We start from the raw sequence: 21,588 nt of genomic DNA, 5'->3' as shown, positions 1-21,588 counted from the left end.
TCAGGGTAATCCCAGCAGTGCAGAAATGGGCGCTTCGGCTGGCAAAAGGGGTGAATTTTGGGCTTGCACGCATTAATCTCTTTTCCATTGATTCCTATGGGAAACATTGTTTTGTCTTACAAACTTTTCACCTTAAGAACCTCATCCCGGAACCAATTAAGTTTGTAAGACAAGGTATCACTATACAGTGGAACCCCGACATAAGAGCTGCTCTACTTAAGAGCAACTCGAGATAAGAGCTGGGAGGGGAGAGATATTTTTGTTCTACTTACAAGCCCAAATTCGAGATACAAGCGCCAAGGAGCTGTCTCCTGAAGCCAAACGCTAACTTCCGCGTTCGGCTTCAGGAGACAGCTGCGAAGCGGCGCGCGTGTTTTAAAAGGTTGCAGCCGGCCTGGGGGGCTCGGGGGGGGTGCTTGCAGCTTTCTTTCTTGCTCTTTTTCTTTCTCTCTTTTACCTTCCCTTCCTCTATTTCTTCTTTTCTTTCTCCTTCCCACCTTCTTCCCTCCCTCCCTCCCTTCACTCATTCCTCTCTTACTCTCCCCTTTCATAAGTTTCCTTGCTTCCTTCCTCTGTTCCTGTCCCTTCCCCCTTTCTTTCTTTCTTTCTTTCTTTCTTTCTTTCTTTCTTTCTTTCTTTCTTTCTTTCTTTCTTTCTTGCTCTTTTTCTTTCTCTCTTTTACCTTCCCTTCCTCTATTTCTTCTTTTCTTTCTCCTTCCCACCTTCTTCCCTCCCTCCCTCCCTTCACTCATTCCTCTCTTACTCTCCCCTTTTATAAGTTTCCTTGCTTCCTTCCTCTGTTCCTGTCCCTTCCCTCTTTCCTTCCTTCCTTCCCACCCTCCGTCCATTCATTCACCCATTCCTCTCTTGATCGCTTAAAGCCGGTCCCTGGTGCAAAAAGGGTTGGGGACCTCTGTCCTACAGGATTGGGTGGCAGAGAAGTTGAACATATGTAAATTTAAAAGTTTAAGAAAGTTTACAAGTTAAGTGAAAGAAACTTCATTATTCATTTATATGTACATGTACATTTCTTCATTAAAAACATGTCTTTCTGCATAATTTAGACTAACTTTGTGATTTTTTTGAGGGCTGGAACCAATTAAAATTATTTACATTAATTCCTATGGGGAAAAGTCGTTCGAGATAAGAGCTGCTCGACTTAAGAGCCCAGGTCCGGAACGAATTAAACTCGTATCTCGAGGTACCACTGTATATCAAAAAAAGCTCCTGCATTAAAACTTTATGCAATGAACAGGGTTCATTGGTGACAACTGAGAGAAGACAGAAGAATGGTTGTTTTCACACTGAGTTACAAGAGGTTTCAGGTTCTTAAAGCATTTGTTAGAAGGAAGCAAAATTAAAATTAATAACTTGGAGAAAAGTAATTTTCCTAGTCACTTTATTCAGTGTGCAGCTATATGTACCAATTGCATTGGGTTTGTATTGGGAGATATTTAGGTTTGCCAGCTGCTAGACCAGGGGTCTGCAACCTTAAACACCCAAAGAGCCATTTGGACTCATTTCCCACAGAAAATAAAACACTGGAAGCCATGAAACATGGGTGGGTATGGCCAACTCAACATCACTCACTCCCCCCAGTCACATGACCTCCTAGCTATGCCTACCCAGCTGGTCATTAGGGCAGACAACTGGTTGTTAAAAAACACTGGGAGCCACAAAATACTTTTGACATTTTCTCTTTCTTTCTCTCTCTCTCTCTTTCTCTCTCCATCTCAGTATCTCTCTGTATTTCTTTCCCCCCCTCCCCTCCTCTCTTTGTATCTCTGTGTATCTCTATATCTTTCTCCCACTCTTGTCCCCTTTCTCTGTATCTCTCTCTTTATCTCCCTCCCCTGTCTCTCCCCCTCCCATCTCCCCCATCTCTGATTGTGATATGAGGCATCAAGCAGGCCATGAGGCATTGAGTAGTGCACTTTAGCTTTAGCACACTTCACAATGAGGGAGATGGGGTCCCCTCCTCCTCCTGGAGCCCATTATGACATGGAGCCACAATGTGACTCTGTCCCACTTGCCTCTAGCAACAGGATGTGGCTTACAGCTTTGAGCCCAAAGTGGCAGGAGACAAGGGCTGCTTGAGCCAAATATTGCTCTTGCACTAAACTCCAGCCATCGCCTCGCTATGTCCCCTCTCCCACAGCAGCTCTTTAGCCAAGCACGGTGGGCGCAAGCTCCAGCCCCAAATAGCAGGAGGCAAAGGCTGCCCTGAGCACAAATGTGACATGAAGGCAAGTACAGGGCCACTTTGCTCTTGCAGTAAGGCTCCGGTGACCCTCCTCCTCCTTCCACTCCTCTCACTATCCCCTTGCCAGCTGTGGTGATGCTGGGAGAGTGCATACGAGCAGGAAGACTGTGTTTAAGTGAGTAGTTGGGCTTGGCAAAAGCACAGAAAAGGTGCACACAGGGTGGGTGGGCACTGATTTGAGGAGGGTGTCCCTGCTTGGGCCAGTCAGTGATGGGATCACCAACAGGGAGCCACAGCACAGGGCCCAAAGAGCTGCATGTGACTTCAGAGCCGCAGTTTGTAAACCCCTGTGCTAGACAGTAGACATTCGGAAAATTTACACGACCTATGAAAGCCCTAGGAAAGGTTTTCTTAATTTGATATTGAGCAGTATTAATAAATTGAGAAACCCATGAATAACAGGAGGGATCATCCCATCTAATTGCCTTTCAGGAAAGAAAATAGGTGACAGGCAGAAAGGAACCATATAATAGTCACAAACCATGCAATATTTCATGAACATAGAAGACTGACGGCAGAAAAAGACCTCATGGTCCATCTAGTCTGCCCTTATACTATTTCCTGTATTTTTATCGTAGGATGGATATATGTTTATCCCAGGCATGTTTAAATTCAGTTACTGTGGATTTACCAATCACGAAGTTGGGTCATTTGGGGAGTGTCTTGGCAAGTAATAAAAATAAAGGTGCTAGTTGTTGGGAGACATTAGTCCAATTCAATAATTCAGTAGATAGATTAAAATGCAAACTTGCTTTGACAAAATACAATATTTTTTTCCTTGAAGGTATTAATCTTAGATGGAGGCCTGTTCACCCATGCTCTTAATCAGTTAACTGATGTGTGATAGGAAGAAATTCAGATGGTGGAGGGTGGAAATTTGATGGTGAGAGGAATTTCAATTGAGCCACCTTACTCATCTTTCAGAGCAGGAAAAAAGATTAATAATATGTGTAACGGGCTGGATTGCATCATTCTGTGATTCAGTGCAATGGAAATGTAGGGCTAATCCATACATTTATTTCATTTCACTTATTTCAATTATACATAAATTCCTTTCTTCTAGGGAATTCAAGATGATAGACAAGGTGCTCTTTTCCTTCCCTTTTATTCTCAATTGCTTTGTCTGACTGAGAACTGAATGGCTTCTAGTGATACTATGAGGGGATTGAATCAAACCTCTTCAGTTTTTTAACAGTTGCACTACAAGTTCAGAATGGCATGGTTCATATCCTCCCCTAAATTCCTAGTAGAATTTAATGAAAACATAATTAACCTCATCTGTAGAAAACTAAATTCAACTCTTACAGCATCTGTGCGCACTGAGAATTTTTATGTGAATCAGACTTTCTTGATCTCAAGACCATAAAATGAGAGTATTAATGATATGATTATTTCCAATTCACTTTTTAGGGTAAAAGCTCTATATATCTCAGTTTTGTGAACACCCTTCAACATTTCTATAGGCACAAAGTAAAAGTGTATGCTTTATAGAAAAGTATATGAAAGGCAGTTTGGTATAGTAGTTAAGGTGTTGGCTTAGAAATCAGGAGACTGAATTTTCATTAATTTTTAGACATAAAAGATATCTGGGTGACTTTAGGTCAGTCTCTAACAGCACTTAGTCTGCTCCAAGTCCCGTCAGCCAGACAATGTTGACTGGCAGTGCTTTCTCTGTGGCGGCCCCAGCCCTTGGGAACGAACTCCCTCCAGAGATATGTACTGCCCCCTCCCTCTTGGTCCTTCGTAAAGCTTTAAAAACCTACCTTTGCCGGTGGGCATGGGCACCGTGAGTGATGAGACTGTCTCTGGCCGATACGAGATATGATTGGATTGGATGAACGTGTGAGTGTACATGGGGTCTTTTAAAATATTTTAGAAAATTTTCATATTTTATAATTATTAGATTTCGTATATTGTTATATTTAATGTTGTACATTACCCTGAGTCGCTTCAAAAAGGGCAGCATAGAAATCTAATAAACAAATAAATAAAATTAAATGATCTATTCTAAGACTGGCAAATAAGTGAAAGCAAATTTATCAGATGCCTTGTACATTCCTCCATGATCCTGTAAGTAAACCTCCCAAGTCCCTCTTACAGAAAGCTCAGCTCTCCTTAAGCAAGGACACCAGATCATTATCTGTGAATGCAATAAGGGCAGAGATGGAGTGGGTGATTGTCATCAACTGAGAGTTTGTGCTAGGACTTCAAACTCCCAGAGTTTATTAACTGTTTTAATAAAAGCAGTTATGGTGTAGCTCATTTAATAGGGCGTGACTCCTTTCATTGCAAGCAGTCTCATAGAGCACCTTTGATTTACTCTGTTTGCAGCCTGCCAAGCTGTTGTGTTGAGAGGAGTGTTAATTCCTCACATTCCTCTTCAGAGAAAAATGGCAGCTGTGTCTGCCTTACCTCCTTTCCCTACTCAAGACAGTAGTCCATCCGGTGGCACTAGAGCTAGCCACTCATCATTTATCAGCATATCTGAAGCTGTCTGTGAGGCCAGCTGAATACTCATCATCGGTCCCCTTTTCTGATTCCAAATCTAAGTTCACCATGATACAGATAATTAGTGATAACCCCAGGCTTCCTCTGTTACTTCTTGGGATCTATTAGTCTCCTGGGTCAGATCAATCAGATAGGTTACACCTCTCCACCACAAACTTCATAGTACCAGAGACCTCCATAGCAACCACTCTCTTGTGTCTGGTGGCCCTGGATGACCTAGAATGGGCCACAGACTGTCATGGAGGCCATGAATAATCTGAGCTATCCCGGACCATAGTCCCAGAAAAAGGAAACACGAGTTCCACAGGATCATAAGCCTGAGAAACATCAATGCCAGACTACGTATGGAGTCTATGAGTTTATGTATAGAGGTTGCTACATAGCAAGGAGGTTGATACTGCAGCAGTAGTCCCAACTGAATAATCTTGAAGGGATTTTTCTATTTGAGTTAGGCAGTGTCTCCCTATATTGAGTTTTTTCATATTTGTAGAGAAACTCACACATTATAAATTCCTTAATAGTGCCGTACTTTGCAGATCTATTCAGAAATAAATTCCAAAGCTCTTACCAAAAGGTTATTGATTTTAGGACTGCATTTTAAAAAGCATTTTTATTTTCCAAGAAAGGCCTACCCCAGGGAAGGGTGCCTCTAAAATTCCACAATGGTTCATAACAGTAGAGTACTTGGAACAATATAGATATAGTTATCAATTAACGTATAATTGCTGCGAAAGTATAAATGGAGTTCACATAGTTCTTGACTTCTAATCATAATGGAAATTTCTATTGTAGGTAATGACAGACTAAGACAAGGTACCCACCTGACTGGCATGATTTTACGATCATTTTGTGGTGGTTGTTAAACAAATGTGGCAGTCTATAAGCATATACCACCATTGTTAAGTGAACGTTGTGGTCATTAAGCATGTCATTGCATTCCTATGGGCATTGTTTTTCTGAAAAGGCAAAAAAAAAAAATACAGTAGGTCACGTGACTAGAACACTGCAAACCAACCATAAAGGTGAGCCAGTTGCCAAGTACCCAAAATGTAGTCATATGACTTTGGGTTTGTGTGTGTATCCCTATGGAACTCCACAACTGGCTTAAGTACCTTTTGGGGTGTCCGTGATAACTGAACAGTTGCTAAGCAATGACTATCTTTAATTCACAGTACTCTTGATAGGCCTTAAAATAACCTATGAAAGCCATTTCCATCTGTATATGGAACTTGTCGCTCCGAGTCCTCGGAGAGGGGCAGCATACAAATCTAATAAATAATAATAATAATAATAATAATAATAATAATAATAATAATAATAATATGCTTGTGTGTCCACAGTGTTCTATAAAAATAAATTAATGTGTGATATACAAGGTATCCAAGACAAATGAAAGGTAATAGAGTCTTTCCTTGGCAATGTAGAATAGTAATTAGAGTTTTATGTGATCTCCATTTTATGTAATCTCCATTGATGGAATACCTGCTTCTCTTCAAAATCTGGAAAAAATAACATGGCAGTGCAACTCAAATGTAAATTCATGACAAATTAAAATATGTTTTCATTTCTTCAAGCTGTCTTAGGATAGTTCCTAGAACATTGGCGTAGTAGTAGTAGTATGGGAGATGTAATCCTAACACAACTAGACAACACCAAGCTGTTCTATATGGAACCAGATTGTTGGGGGCAATATGCTGACTCTGTAAACGACATAGAGAGGGCTGTAAAGTACTGTACTGTACTCTAAAACGATATATAAATCTAAGTGTTATTGCTATACAGTGAAAAAGCCAAGTTTGGTTTCCTACATCCTGTCACTTTCTTAGCTACTCTGCTCTTAAACCACACAAACCCGAAAGGAAAATCACAAGTAGATGAGCACTTCCTGGTCTCCTTGACAACAAACTGCAGTTGTTCATGTTTAAATACCAGTTCACTTTTCTTTTTTTCCATGAAACAAAGCATTATTTCTTCAAACTCATTTTCAGTGCAGAGATTCTGCCTGGCCTCCAAATTATATGATACCCTTCCTGAATGTGAATCCTGCAGATGAATACTTAAACAGTAAAGGAATATCCCCCATCATTATTAACATTTTACCCTAACTTTATAGAACAGTTCTTCTACCAACTGTGAATGATTAGTTCTGCATGATTGTGTTTGGACATAAACCCTTTAGCTGCTACCTTTGCCTTTATAGTCTGAAAACCGTGCGATTATTTCCTAAATAAATCTTGAAGGAATAAAACTACATCTGTTTTATCTTCTCTCTGAAGTACACTAATTCAGAGTTTTTCTTATTTATACTTCTGTAATTTCAAGGACCTCACCTGTGAACAAAAAAGGTTTTACTACCATTGAGGTGCCCAGAAATTTTTTTGCAGACATTAAAAAAGTGGAAGGGGAAATCATAATCTAATCATGAAATCAGGAGTAAAATTCTCCCAGTTCACTTGGACCTGTCAGTCTTTGGAAAGCCAATCACGAAGGAAGTGTGAGGCCCTCCCCACCTGCACGGATTCTGCCATTTGGGTTCTTTTACCTTCTGCACACGTGCAAAGCGCTCTAGGCATGCACAGAGGGCAAAAAACCCCAAATGGTGGCATCCGGGTTGGCGGGCAGAGCCTCGCGCTCCCTTCGTGACCAGCTCTCTGACGACCAACAAGCAAGAGCAAACCGGGAACTTTTTACCCCTAAAGGAAATGTCTAAGAGGTCTTCTGCACAAGGATGCAATTGCAACATTAAATTGAAATAAGATCCTGCTGATTAAAAGAAACTCACACTGGGAGTGATAACACCCACCCACCATCTTCCTGCTAGAGTTTTGAGGTTTCAAATTTCAAAGGTAACTTCAAAGCACAGAATGCTGGTAATTAGTCATAGCATAGCTAGCATAGCCTCTCAGCATTCGGTATCTTGCTTTGATGGGGAGATGGCAGGATTGCATAAAGAATCCAAATACAAAACCATCATAACAGGGAGTATGCTACTAGTGTTAGCAGATGAAATTTAAATTTTAGTATGAAATAGTAGGGTGAAGATCAAACATTACTCTATTTTTTTTTAAAAAAAAAATCAGGTTCATTAGATTTATATCACATATTTCTTCCAGGAGCTCAAGCAACACATACGGTGTTTCCTCCCCCTCCTCCCCCCATTTCTCTCCACAGCCAACTATCCAATGAGTTGTACTGAAATAGAGGCAAGCTGAAGGAAGCTTCCATGGCTGAGGATTTGATCCTGCTCCTGATCTTTACTAACTGGCAGTTGAGCAGTGATTAGTTGAGTATTGTCTGCTTATCAGTTGGTTGGGAAAAAGCAAGCTCCAGTTGATTATGATTTCTTTGTGAGCAATATAGATTCATTAAGAAAAAATCCATGTATCTTAATGTCCTAATACTGTAATCTTAAATAGTCAAAGCAACATACTCAAACTCTGCTTCATTCAAACTGCATTCAGAAGACTTGAAGGATGGAAAGTCTGGCCATCGGTATGTATCATTAACTAGAACAAATATATCTATCAGGAAGTGTACTTATACATTATAATAAGAACAACAACAACAGAGTTGCAAGGGACCTTGGAGGTTGTCTAGTCCAACCCCTTGTTTAGGCAGAAAACCCTACACTACTTCAGACAGATGGTTATGCAACATCTGCTTAAAAACTTCCAGTGTTTGGGGCATTGACAACTTCTGGAGGCAAACTGTTCCACATATATGATGCAGTGTCTATGTGCATATAGTAAATGTATAAAGGAATTGGGTGGCATAGAAGTCACATGAATGAATGAGTAAATGTGTACATGTTTATAGTATGTGAGATTGGAGAAAACACCAATTTATGAAGGAGAACAACTTACATGAATGAAGGCAAATATATGTGTCTCAGGATGAAGTTACAGGATCTAATCTGGGTTGGTCACCAGGACCAGAGGTTTAGTCTTCTGGTATTTTGGATTTGTTGTGGAGCCTTCAGAAAAGTAAACCTCTGGTCCAGGTCAAACCAGATTGAACAATTACAGCTCAGTAAGTCTGGAGTATGCCTAAACACTCAGAATTTTGATGAATAGAGGAGAGAAGTAAAGTAGCTGCAACATGTAGGATCAGGGCAAAGATACCATGTAAGAGCCACAATGGGTCAGAATGCATGACAAGAGGGTGAGACTTTGTAAAAATTACATCTTTCAGCAGTATTAGTGATTAAGAATTAGCAATAGTAAGGAAACTACTGTGTTTCCCTGAAAATAAGGCCCTGGCTTATATTTTTTTTGAACCCTGAAATAAGCGCTTGGCCTTATTGCCATGGACTCAAAAGCCCCATTGGGATTATTAACGGGATGTTTTATTTTGGGAAAAACAGGGTACTTAGTTTGTTTTATGCTTCCCTGTTTATTTCTAATCAACTTACCCACAATAGTGTCTTTAAAGCCTATTGCAGAGAGAATAAGGAACTAAAGACAGGAAAAGGAAGGTGATTTGTACTGGTGGGTTAAACATTTCTATGTTCATTAAAATTTAAACAGGCTTAGGGGCATTTCATGACTTCACATTGACTCACTAAAATCCCATGCTCTGGGTGAGATTAATGATTAGGACAATTACAAAAGTTATGCAAGTGTTGCCCTTAGAAGCCATTAATAAAATATTGGCTTTCAGTTTTGGAACATCACATGGTATCAGGGAATAACTACAGACTAAAAAAATTGAAGCCCAGTTTTGATCTCAGTGTTGTTACCAAGGTTACTATATAAATGCGGCGGATGAGAGAAGAAGTCACCATATATTGCATATTTCTTCTTTATTAAGAGCCAGAACTGGAAATCATTCCAAGATATAAAATTAAAATTACTTAAATTGTTTTGCAGTTTTTGTTTTGAACACACAGGAAACCAGGCAGTATTAATTCTTTTTTTAAATGGGTATATTTTTTAATTTATTTTTTCTCCACCTTAAGATAAAACATACATGAATAAAAACACAACAACAATGCCTAACAATATATAAAACTTAATGGAGCATCTTAGCCTTGAGTTTGTTATGCTCTTATCAGCTTGACAAACCCTTGCTAGGATTTGAACCTGTAGCGTTCTGCTCTCTTCTGAATCAGCTTTTACTAGGGAAGAGCCATATGGTCAATTTTCTGTCAAAATGACCCTAGTATTCCCAAATATGGGAGAAAGCAACTTTGCTTTCCTTTTGCCTCTTCCCTGGTTAAAGCTGCTTTTCACAGATATGAGTTCTGTAAAATCAGTGTGTACATTTTAATACACCTTAGTGGTCCTGTAGTATGAAAATCATATATTTTAGTGAGATTCCTACTAACTAATTTGATTATTCTGTCAAACAGACTTATTCATTCATTTATTTGGATTTGTACAGTATACTGCGGATTGTTGAAGTCTCTAAGCAGTTTACACTATGAGATAAAATCAAGTTAAACATAGATTAACTTGGTTTTATCGCTATAAAAACTGCTGAAAGACTCTTTGAAGAATGGTGTATCTACAGATTAATTTCTGTTGGCAGAAATCATAAATTCAAGTCCAAGTATAGCAACTATTCTGCAGGGTGCTTCATTGGAATTTATAAGACTTGCATTGCTCTATGGTACAAAACCCTTTGCTTAAATTAAATTCTAGTTATAAACCCATTATGCTTTTCCAGTGATTTTTTTAAAGAACATGAGTCAACAAGGATGTATCTTCTACTAAGTTACATTACTCCTGATTCAATATTATTGACATTATCAATGATTGACTGTCCATGCTTGGGGATCAATCTTAGTTCTCCTGCTTCAAAGTTTTTTTTCTGCCACTTAGATATATTCCCCCTGATTTTGAGATACAGGGAGGAAAAAAGTTCACAGTAATGTGATTATATTTTCCCTAGTAATAACAATTGGAAATACAGTTCTTAAAGTAGAAATACAGATTTAAAAAAATGTTTTAGCAAATTAACTTTGAAATTTTTGTGTACTTATATTAAAAAACCAATATTATTGAAAATAATTAATTTGTTGCAAGACTTGAAGGAGACACTGGCAATAAGATTTTACATAACTGTACCTCTCTTCTCTTTGTTTCACAGAGCCACAATAATCTGATTGGATGTCATACTAATAAAACAAATTTGTTAGGATTTAATTGCTTTTACTGTTAATGGAGCAGCTTAATAAGCCAGAAAGCCTTTATCATTTGGGTATAGTGCTAAACAAGCAATCTTGTTTTGGGCTTGTTCCCATTTTAAGTTTAAGAGAGAAACAGAACAATGTGCAACAACAGTTTTCAAAATGAAAGAATAGCAATAGCACTTAGATTTATATACCACTCCACAGTGCTTTACAGCCCTGTCTAAGCGATTTACAGTGTCAGCATATTGCCCCAAACAATGTGAAATATTAATTTGGAAAGAATGATCTATTTGTATTTAACCCTGTAGCAGGTAGTGACAAATCCCATAGCTAAATACACAAAAATATTAGTCTGCTAAGCATGTCCTTGTTATTTCAAAGGCAGGGAAATTTATCTTCAAAGGATAGTATGCACATATCTTTTAACTGAGTAAGGGTCAGTCGGATATTTGTTTTGCTTTTTTAAAAACAAATATTTTTACCTAGTAGCTTGGAGAGATTGTTGGAGTAATTAGTCCCTTTTCTACCAGGCTATTATAATAGTTATGTGGTGCAAAAGTTTATTTTCTTTTAGCATAGGAATAAATTAAATGCCTTTTTCCACCTTTGCTAGTTACTCATTCAGCTGCATAGAGTTTCTCATTATTTGTGGACAATAGCAAATAATTTCATGTATTCATGTATCTGATTTATTAAAAGGATGCTCATGGTAGCTAACAGTAAAGTCAAATAAGTAAATAAGCAAGTTACAATAAACATCTTAAAATTCATTGACTATGTTAGAAGCAAATCACAGTGCCTGCTAAGATTAAAACCTAATTCCACTTCATGTTTTTGTAACTGTGTAATCAACTATTCTGGGATTATTACAGATTACACGTGCCTCAGCTTTAGGCACCAGCTTTTTGCTTAGTACAGTACTTGCTATGTCTCAAAGAGAAATATTGTGGAACTGAAGTAATAACGTATTTGGGTCTAAAAGCAAATTACAACTCAAGAAAGAAACTCAGTAATACTATATATATAATGATCCATTTAAAGCTCTACCTTTTTGTTACCCTTAGCCATTGAAATGCCTAAATCTAAGGAGTAAAAAAAAGTCATGGTAATTATTTTGAGAAGATAGGGCAGAAATTATTTCCATGTCATCTAGTCAACTAAAAGTGACTAGATCTTGCAGTAAGTGTTTCTCTGTCAGTGCCCTGTCCTCTGGAACAGCGTCTCCCCAGAGCTATGAACAGTGTCCACTCTTCTGGGGTTTCAGAAAGTTCTTAAGACCTGGCTCTGTTTCCATGCCTGGGGTTCATGTGTTTTTTTTTAAAAAAAATTTATAGTTGTTTTTAGTCCAGGCTGTCAGGTATTAACTCTTTTAATTGTATATTTGAATGTTATAAGCCACCCACAGTTATTAAGAATAGGTGGCCATAATAAAATTGAATAATAATAATGACATATAATGAGTGGAGCTTTCTTTTAGGTATCATGTTTTTAAAGTAACCGTACCTTTTCTCAGTGACATTAATACGCAAATTAGTAATATTCATTTTTTTGTGTTATGAAAACTCCTGTATTTCCAACTGTGGTTAATGGCACAAGGGTGTTTTGTTTTGTTTTGTTCTGTTCTGTTCTGTTCTCCATGCAGGGTGGAGCTAGCATTCAGATAGGTTGTCCTCGTCCAATCAAAAGGGGGAGGCTTACAAATAAAAGTTGGAATTAGCAGTCAGAACGGGATAAATGCTAGCCACATCTGTCGACTGAGTTGAAGCTGGGCCAAGATGGTGGACAGAGCTCCTGTTTTAATACATGCTGCCATCTAAGGAAGGGAGAAGATTTAACTCTGATTATTTTCTCTAAAAGTACTTTACTGCTTAACTGAAACAAAAGAAAAGAAAGGAAAGCTGGTCACTCCCAGGAGGGAAATAAGAGGGCATTGGTCTTATCCAATATGCCTCTTCTCATGAGGTGGAGCTAGCATTCAGAATGGGTTGTCGTTGTCCAATCAGAGTGAGTACTTTTAGAGAAAATAATCGAAGTGTTAATCTTCTCCCTTTCTTAGATGGCAGCATATATTAAAACAGTTAAACCTACTTCCATTTTTACTTGGTTGTTTTACATCTGGCATTCTATTACAGGAGGAAAGCCATACTAAAAATTAGAATCTGGAAGCACCTTTCCAAGTAACACATTTTTTATACCGCATGCACTACAGCTCACTTTATCAGATGCAGAGATGCAGGTATTATGTAGGAATTAAACTGGGAGGAAAGGAAGATAAGTTGGCTATGCAATTTGTGGGTGACACATGATGTCTTCACAATTAACAATTGTAATAGGTTTTTAAAAAACTACTGTCTGTTGAGATCTGATTGCCTGAAACATTTTGATGTACAGTATGTGAGTGCAACAGTTTCTTGCTGAATAGCTTTCTGGTTTTTTTCAAAACAGTGACCTTGAGGTCTGTTATGGAGTATTGAGGAAAATTGAAATACTCTGATATGACTGTCCTTGTTTTGAATCCTGATATCAAATGTGTCTATTCTTTTGTGAAAAGTTTGTCCTATTTCTTCTGTGTAGAACCTCCGGTGATACTGCCAGTTGATAATGTCATATTTTACACATGTGGAGGTGTCTATCTTGTGTGTGTACATATTGGGGCCCAGGTTGAAGCTCTTGGTATGGGGATGACATGATATACTTGACATGATATACTTTTATTATATAGCAGTGATAGAATCACTGCTGGATATCTATTTATATCACATACATGATTGACATATGCCTAAAATTTCTATAAAATTCTATATACAGGCAAAAGAAATAGAAATCTGTAATTTCCAACCAATGGAATGTTCAATATTCTGACCACAGTCTGATCCTTCTATTCCATAAATAGAATTTTCTGTTTCTCTGGTTACATAGTCAGCAAGTCATTATCATTTGTTCCAGTTTTGCAATTCAAGTGTAGTTTAATTCTGCTTGCTCCAAAGGTTTGTTTTGTTCATTAGAAAAGAGCCTTGGTTAAAATATATGAATAAGGTTAAAAAAGAGCTAGTACTGATATAAGACTTATACTGGTGGGAATTATTTAGAAGATACATATAAAGAGGACCACAAGTGAAATGGGTTGATAGCCTTAGTGGAAGACATGGAAATCTTTATTATGGCGCAAAAGATAATTTCTAAGACACTTATGTGCATAGCAGGTCCATCTTGAGGTAGACATAAATTACATTGTATAAAATGCAGACTTTTATTGTTAAAAATAAATAAAATAAAAGCCAGATCAGAGCAATTGCACTTCTTCTGATAAGTGGAATTGGTTAAAACTGGTTACCTCAAGGATTTAATAATACATAATTTAATTATTTTTATTTAAATAAATAAAAAATTAATGATCTTACCATACAATAGTTCTGAAGCAGCCATTTCTGAAAATGTTTGTTTCAATGCTTTTTGCTATCTTTATCATTACAATGCTCTTTTCTTCCCCCCCCCCCTACAGATTTGAATATAAGTTGTAGATACGCAGGTGTTTTCCATGTAGAGAAGAATCAACGCTACAGTCTTACGAGAGAAGAGGCTGTTCAGCTTTGTGAAGCACTTAATAGTACCATCCCAACATATGAACAAATGGAAAAGGCCTATATCCTTGGTTTTGAAACTTGCAGGTAGGAAACCTTTCAAAATATATAATGGACACAGATGTGGTGTCAAAGAATAGATACAGATTTGTTTTCCCCCACCTGTTGTTTCCCTTACTTTTCCTTTGCAGTTTGTTTAGTGTTTCTCCCCAAATGTGCATTATATTTATATTTTCTAATTTTCTCTGGTGCTTTCTCTTCTTGGATTGAGTATAACAAACATATAGTCCTTTAGGCCAGCTTACCTCTTTAAAATGTTCAGAGCGAGGAGCTAACTTTTTAAGTTAAACATAGCCTGAGGTATTATCTATTTTTAACTGTGCATCTGCAACTTCTCTTGGAAGATTTACATATGGAAAATCTTAGCAGTCAGATGGCTCTGTGTAATTATTGTACTCTTGAATTTGGAAGCCTTTGTTATTTATTTTTCCTTCTCTTCCTTGTGCTGATCTTTTTTTGTAATTCCAAATTTGTCTAGTTAGTTTTTCTTTTTTACAAAAATAAAATGACGAGACATTTCTAGATTTTTCTCTCATTCACCCCTATCACTAATGTGACGTATTCACAAATTTCAAACTAAAGAGCAACATGTTTAAAGCACATGTTTGAAATCATTACTAAAATAATTAGTGTATGCCTGCAAAGTAGATTGATATAATTATCTCAGTGGTTGAATTGTGGAGGCTAAAAGAATAGTGGCTTTTCTTAAGGCCACCAAGATCAAGGTTTGAGCTTGAAACTTCCCAACTTCTATGGCTAAGTACAATATTAGCCATTGTGCTATAGTAGCTTTCATCACCAGCTTTTCAAATATTTCTGTGTCTTCCTGCTCACCTGCGTAGATCTATGCCAGAGAGAAGGTTGAACACTGATTTAGCAATATCAACCCTGTAAAGACTATTGCTTATTACTAGCATTTGCCAATTGCTGGAGTAAAATTATACCTAAATCCATTGGTATACTGTATTCTAATCATTCATCTCTCTAACAGTGATGATAGAGAAATGATATAATGTAGAAAATATTCCTACCTCATGTTCTGATGGAAAGTTGCCGAGCTATTGCTTCTGAATTTTTAAACTAATTTCATGTGTTGTTCAGACTTGTATGATAGTACTTTGAAAGTATTAATAATAAATACAAATCTAGTGGTGTGTAAGGTAATTACCCTTATTAGGATAAAAAGTATGCTAATTAGCAAGTTGCTGTTAATGCAGTTATTCAAAAATACTTAGCTCCATTGCAATCAGTATGTCAAAAATGTTGGTCAGCAACATTTGACCTGAGTTATATCACTTGCATCACTGTTCCATTTCCAAAATAAATCAAAGTAATATGCAATGTGGAAGAAAGAGAAAACCAACATTTTTAAATGCATGATCAGTTACGTGATTATTTAGTCTTGGGTAAGATTCAACTATTTCCAACTCACAATACATATTTATATATTGAATGGAGAAGCTTCCTCCTACATAACCTTTGTTTTCTTTTGGGCTATGAAAATACTGTAAAGTTAAATGAATGTAGATGTATAATGTAAGTAGGAAATTAGTATTTCAGCACCCAAGCTTTTCAGAAAACTTTCATACATGGTACATCCCATGTGAAGATTTGATATAATATGATATAATGAGCCAATGTAATATAGATGTTTCTGCTGTGATGTAATAGCCTACTATATATTTCTCTGATTTTTTAAAAAAACAAAGCTTTAAAAAGTTTCCAGTATATGTTGGCTTTGCATAAAGTTTGGTCAACATGTGTGCAAAGCTTTTGATTTCCAACCAACACTGAACACACCAGATTAAAAAAGAATAGCCGGTCCACAAGCCAAGACAAAGGTTGAGCAACCTTTTCGCTCCCTAACTTGCTTCTACTTATACACTGAGAGCATATGCACCAAAACAAATTCCTTGTGTGTCCAATCAGACTTGGCCAATAAATAATTCTATTCTGTTCTGTTTTATTCTATTCTGTAAAATTTAGAGAGTAGAGACTTAAGGTGCCCCCCATGTTGTGAAAGACCTGCCCCAATCTTGTTGACCTTTCAGATTATTTAAAGTAGAATACTTTAGAACACTTTTTAAACTAGTCAGACCACAGCATGAGATATGGTAATATGTTCTTCCATTTCTTTAAGCTTTGTTTTTCTTATTCATATTGTTGCATTCTGTTCTGAATTAATTTTGTATAATGTTCAATAGAATGCCCTGTATTTTAATTTCCTGTCTCACTAGGAGTTATAATTTCTCAAAATTTTGTGTTGCTACATTTCTATAATGCTTTAAGCCATATAGTTGTAGCAGTATAAAAGTAAAATGAATAATCAATAAGTATGGAATGAATACATTAGCAAATGTATGGAATCAGAACAGTTATGAACAGTTATGCTGCCTATATAATTCCATGTATTTTAATGGTATTTTTCCTTTTTTTTCTAGATATGGTTATATAATAGACAAAATCGTACTTCCACGACATACTCCTTATCATCTCTGTGCAGCAAACTTCACAGGAATTTATGAACTTCCTTCAAATATTTCTGACCGATACGATACATATTGCTTCAATTCATCAGGTGTGTTTTGGGTTGGTGACATATTTTCTATTGCTGGGAAATTTTTCTGTTTGACACAGAAACAAAATAGAATAAAGAAAGGAGAGAACAATGTGTACTAAGAAACCATTTTCAAAAACGGGTAAAAACAGAATATGGTATTGAAGTCTGCAGAACTCTTGACACTGAAGCTGGCTTGTTTTCTCACATACTGTTTCAGTCCTGTTGCAAACTTTTGAAGAGGAGAAAGGCTATGGAGATGTAAGTGACAGGTGCAACACAGATTCATCTCCCATATGCTGCTTTTGTTCCAAACCATGCACTTTACTTACTGTTTATATGTAATTAGGGAGGATCTTGATTAATGTTGTCTCTAAAAGTAAAAGTACAATGTACAGTGAAAGAAACAAATCATTACAAGATCAGCATAACACACCATTACAAGATCATGGGCAAAATAGATGAATTAGAGGAGGCAACATGTGTGCTTGAAAGGGATAAATACCTTCAAAGCAATGCCTGATAGTTCTGCATTAACACCCCACACCCCCAGGAGGGAAAGTGGCAATACACAAAAGGGAAAGTGGTAGTAGAAATCTCACCGCCATCTGTCAGCATGACTAAGATAAAAAACAGCAGAGTTAATGACAGGAGGGAAGCAAGGGTGTGAGCCTATTACATGTGCAATGACTCCATTGGCATTACATAAAAATAAGCATCTCTCCAATGGTAGTTTTACACTTTGACCATGTTAGGAGGGGAGCTAATGAAAGCTTAGTATAATAATTTTTTTAAAAAGTTCCGGAGATCGTGATGTCTGTTGTTTCATATTTGTTTGTGTGTGTGTGTGTGTATACGTATATATATGCATAACGTATTTTTGCAGATAATTAAAATGAAGGGAGACTAATATAGATCTACTTCAAGCTATTTTTCTCTTATCAGCTGGCCATACCCTTATCGGGATTTGAACCTGGGCAGTCTGCCTATAAGGCAGTAGCTTTTAACCTCTTAGCCGCTGGTTCTCCTCGGCTAGTACCAGGGAACAAGCGCCTTCTGTCTTGGCTTCTACCAGGGAAGAGTTATATATGTTTGTTTACATCGAATCACCTTGGTGTACCCAAATATATATATGAGGCAGTAGCCATCACGATCTCCAGAACTTTTAAAAATGTATTTAAAACTACTAAATAACTACTAAGCTTTCATCAGTCCTCTATTAACTTTGTGAGAGTGTAAAATCCCCAATGAAGAGATACTTGCTTTTATGTAATGCTGCTCAATTTATTATTATTTATTTATTTATTTATTGGATTTCTATGCCACCCCTCTCCAAGGACTTAGTCATTGCACACATAATAAGTCTACACCCTTTCTACCCTCCTTTAATTAACTGTATTTTTCCTGCTTTAATAATAATAATTCAATAATAATAATTTATTAGATTTGTACGCCGCCCCTCTCCGAAGGCAATGCTGACAAATTGCAGACAAATGATAATGGGGTTTATGCTGCCTCTTTCTCTCTTGTGTATTGCTCTTTCTCCTGTGCACTGCTTCGAGAGTTCAAGCAATGGGTTAAATCTTAGTCAGATGATTGAGGACTGAGTTAATTATAATAATTGAACATTGGGCTCTGTTGGAAAAGCCTACCAATTTCGAAACTCAGTTGGTCTACATTGTTAATCCCCCACTTCACATCTTCATTGGACTAATTTCTATGCCTAAGGGGGAAATTTTGCCCCCCCCCCGATCTCCGTGTGTGTATGTGAATGTGTGTGTGTGTAAATGAATATAAATAAAATGATAGGTAACACATAACACTTCCCATTTCTTTGTAGTCCTGGAGGCAATAACTCAATTTATTGTTGATTCTTTTTTTGTCTCCCATTTTGTCTCCCATTTTTAGAATTAAGAGATAAAGCTTGTGAGCCGGTGGAAAAGTTATATTCTGATTTGCCTAATAATAACATCAGTATTGGTAAGAACTGAATTTCTTTTTTAAAAAAAACATATAAAGACTTCCTCTGGTGAAACTGAAGTGCATCTACAATGTGGAATGTGTCATTAAACATGGAGTGGCTTCAAGTGCCAACATAGTTTATTTAGACTAATTTATAATCAGAAAACAGTTGCAAAATTTAAAAAAAACCTTGAGATACATGTTTCTCTTTACTGAGAATTTAACATTAAGTTTGACATTACAGTTGCAGGTATAGGGTAGGATTGTAAATTCAGCAAGTGATGCTAAAAGTATTGAATCTAATTAGAATTATTTTCTAATCCAACAATTTTGTAAGTCTCACAAAAATCAAACATTCCAGAGATCTCAATACATAATGATTTGTGGTGTGTTATTTTCTGTTGTGCTATGTTGGCATAGTTTTTTTTAGTTAGGAAATGCCATTTTGTGTATTACTTTTCCACTTTTTCCACTATTTCACTTTTCAAAGAAAAGAAATACTTCTTGAATATACACATGAAAAGTGCACAATCATTATTGTATGACAGAAATAATGGTTTATTAAGGAATTGTTTCATAATAGTGGCCAAAATAATTTATCCTTAGACATACTGTCATGGGGGGGAAATGCTTCTTCATTGGCAGAATCCTACAAACCTTTCCCAAATGGATTGAAAATTGGATCCATCTTTTATTCTCATGTTGACACATTTCTAGATTGGCTTCTGTGGCTTCCATCCCAAAATTTATGAAGCAGATTTGTGCCCCCTGAAATGCCATTCACTCTTAATCAAAATTATGGCTCATTGAAGCAAGCTAATTTTTGAAGTACTGTACTTTATAAATGAACAATTGTGTAGATTTAATTAGAATGTCACATGCACTAACCGCAGAAAAAGACACGTTCTGATTCTGACCATGTCAAAGGAGGAGAAAGGAACTTAATAGCTGGAATCTTTCTATCACTTAGGTTCATACTATTCAGTCAGAATCTAAATTTGGGCAAACATTTGCATATAGTTTATGTTTGAGTAAGGATTTTTAGTAAGTTTGGACTACTGTATACTCTATAACCATTTCCTGCACCGTTTTTCGAGTTTCATTGAACAAGCTAATTTTAAATATTGTATATCTCCTTTCATTCAGAAATTTTCAATGCTGATGGATCACGGTATTTTGAAGGGAAGAAGGTCACAGAAAAGCCACAAGTTACTGAAGATGACAGCAGTGTGGGCAGTGGTTCTGCAGTTGGTAGAGGAACTGCAGATCCCAGTGACTTCACACCAGGTATTTGCATTGATCAACCTTCTACAAAATGATATTTAAATAGTACCTTGGAAAGGTCACAGATATCCATCAGAATTTGTGTAGACCTTCTCATCTTAGGTGATCTTTAGATGAGGAGACATCAGTTCTCAGAATTGCTCAACAAGCACCAAGCATTTTTGAGGCTTCTGGGAGCTGAAGTAGATTGGGAAAAATTCTGCATTAGAGTTAGTCTTCAATTTACAACAGTTCATTTAGTGACCATTCGAACAACAGAACTGGAAAAAGTGGCTTATGACTATTTTTCACATATGACTGTTGCAGCATCCCCATGGTCACATCATTTACATTCGGATGCCTTGACATCTGGTTCATACTTATGATGGTTGCAGTATATTGGAATCATGTAATCATCTTTTGTTTACTGTGTGTGTGTGTGTATAGATATAAAGATATAGAAAAAGAAATACACTGCTCAAAAAAATAAAGGGAACACTTAAATAACACATCCTAGATCTGAATGAATGAAATATTCTGATGGAATACTTTGTTCTGTACAAAGTTGAATGTGCCGACAAATGAAATTAATTGTCAATCAGTGTTGCTTCCTAAGTGGACAGTTTGATTTCACAGAAGTTTGATTTACTTGGAGTTATATTCTGTTGTTTAAGTGTTCCCTTTAAATTTTTAAGCAGTTTATATAGAGATATATAAATATATAAGCATAGTTCCTGTCTAAAGGGTATTCTTTCAATGAAGAGAAATCACATGAGGGAATTAGTTAGGAAAAAGAAAAAAACAAGGCATTATTTATTTATTTTTCTCATTTTATTTCCTATGCTACCTATAAAGTAGAAATAGAAAAGACATCACTAAATAGAAAAAGACATCACTAAAGAGCATACAAAATTGTTTCTAATCTATGTTGTTTTGCCGATAGTTTGTTCTTTATGCTAGCAGAGGCATCTATCAATAAAACAAGGAAATATATGATTTTCAATCATTCTTTCTCCTCATAGTCATTCATGTTTTTCACATTTTAGAGATCTTGTCATTAACTAATCTTGATAATTTGGCTGTTTGACAACAAAGATTATTACTATAGTAATCAAAATTATATGATTCTGCACAATAAAACCAAACATTAATGGTTTAATTCATAGATTATAAATTGTAAAAATACAAGTATATGACAATTAAGTTATGATAATTTACCACAGTCTCATCTATCTTCCAAAGGAGTAAGGGGGAAAATATC

General features: G+C 36.6%; 1 protein-coding gene across 15 annotated transcripts in view; it reads left to right on the top strand.

Moving 5' to 3' along the window:
• CD44 (CD44 molecule (IN blood group)) overlaps positions 1–21,588 on the top strand; it is an 85,896-nt gene that overhangs the window by 29,751 nt on the left and 34,557 nt on the right. For all 15 annotated transcript variants that reach the window (XR_011559840.1, XM_070760917.1, XM_070760943.1 and 12 more), the window contains exons 2-5: positions 14,407–14,572; positions 16,987–17,123; positions 19,011–19,082; positions 20,211–20,351. Coding sequence is in view for 14 of the 15 variants with exons in the window: in XM_070760917.1 (XP_070617018.1) it covers positions 14,407–14,572; positions 16,987–17,123; positions 19,011–19,082; positions 20,211–20,351 (516 nt within the window). In the remaining variant the exon portion in view is untranslated. The remainder of the gene's footprint in view (positions 1–14,406; positions 14,573–16,986; positions 17,124–19,010; positions 19,083–20,210; positions 20,352–21,588) is intronic.

This window comes from Erythrolamprus reginae, chromosome 1 (assembly GCF_031021105.1).
Source record: "Erythrolamprus reginae isolate rEryReg1 chromosome 1, rEryReg1.hap1, whole genome shotgun sequence".
NCBI classification, from domain to species: Eukaryota; Metazoa; Chordata; class Lepidosauria; order Squamata; family Dipsadidae; genus Erythrolamprus; species Erythrolamprus reginae.
The sequence above is the reverse complement of the archived record's forward strand: the minus strand, read 5'-3'. Positions and strand labels throughout refer to the sequence as shown.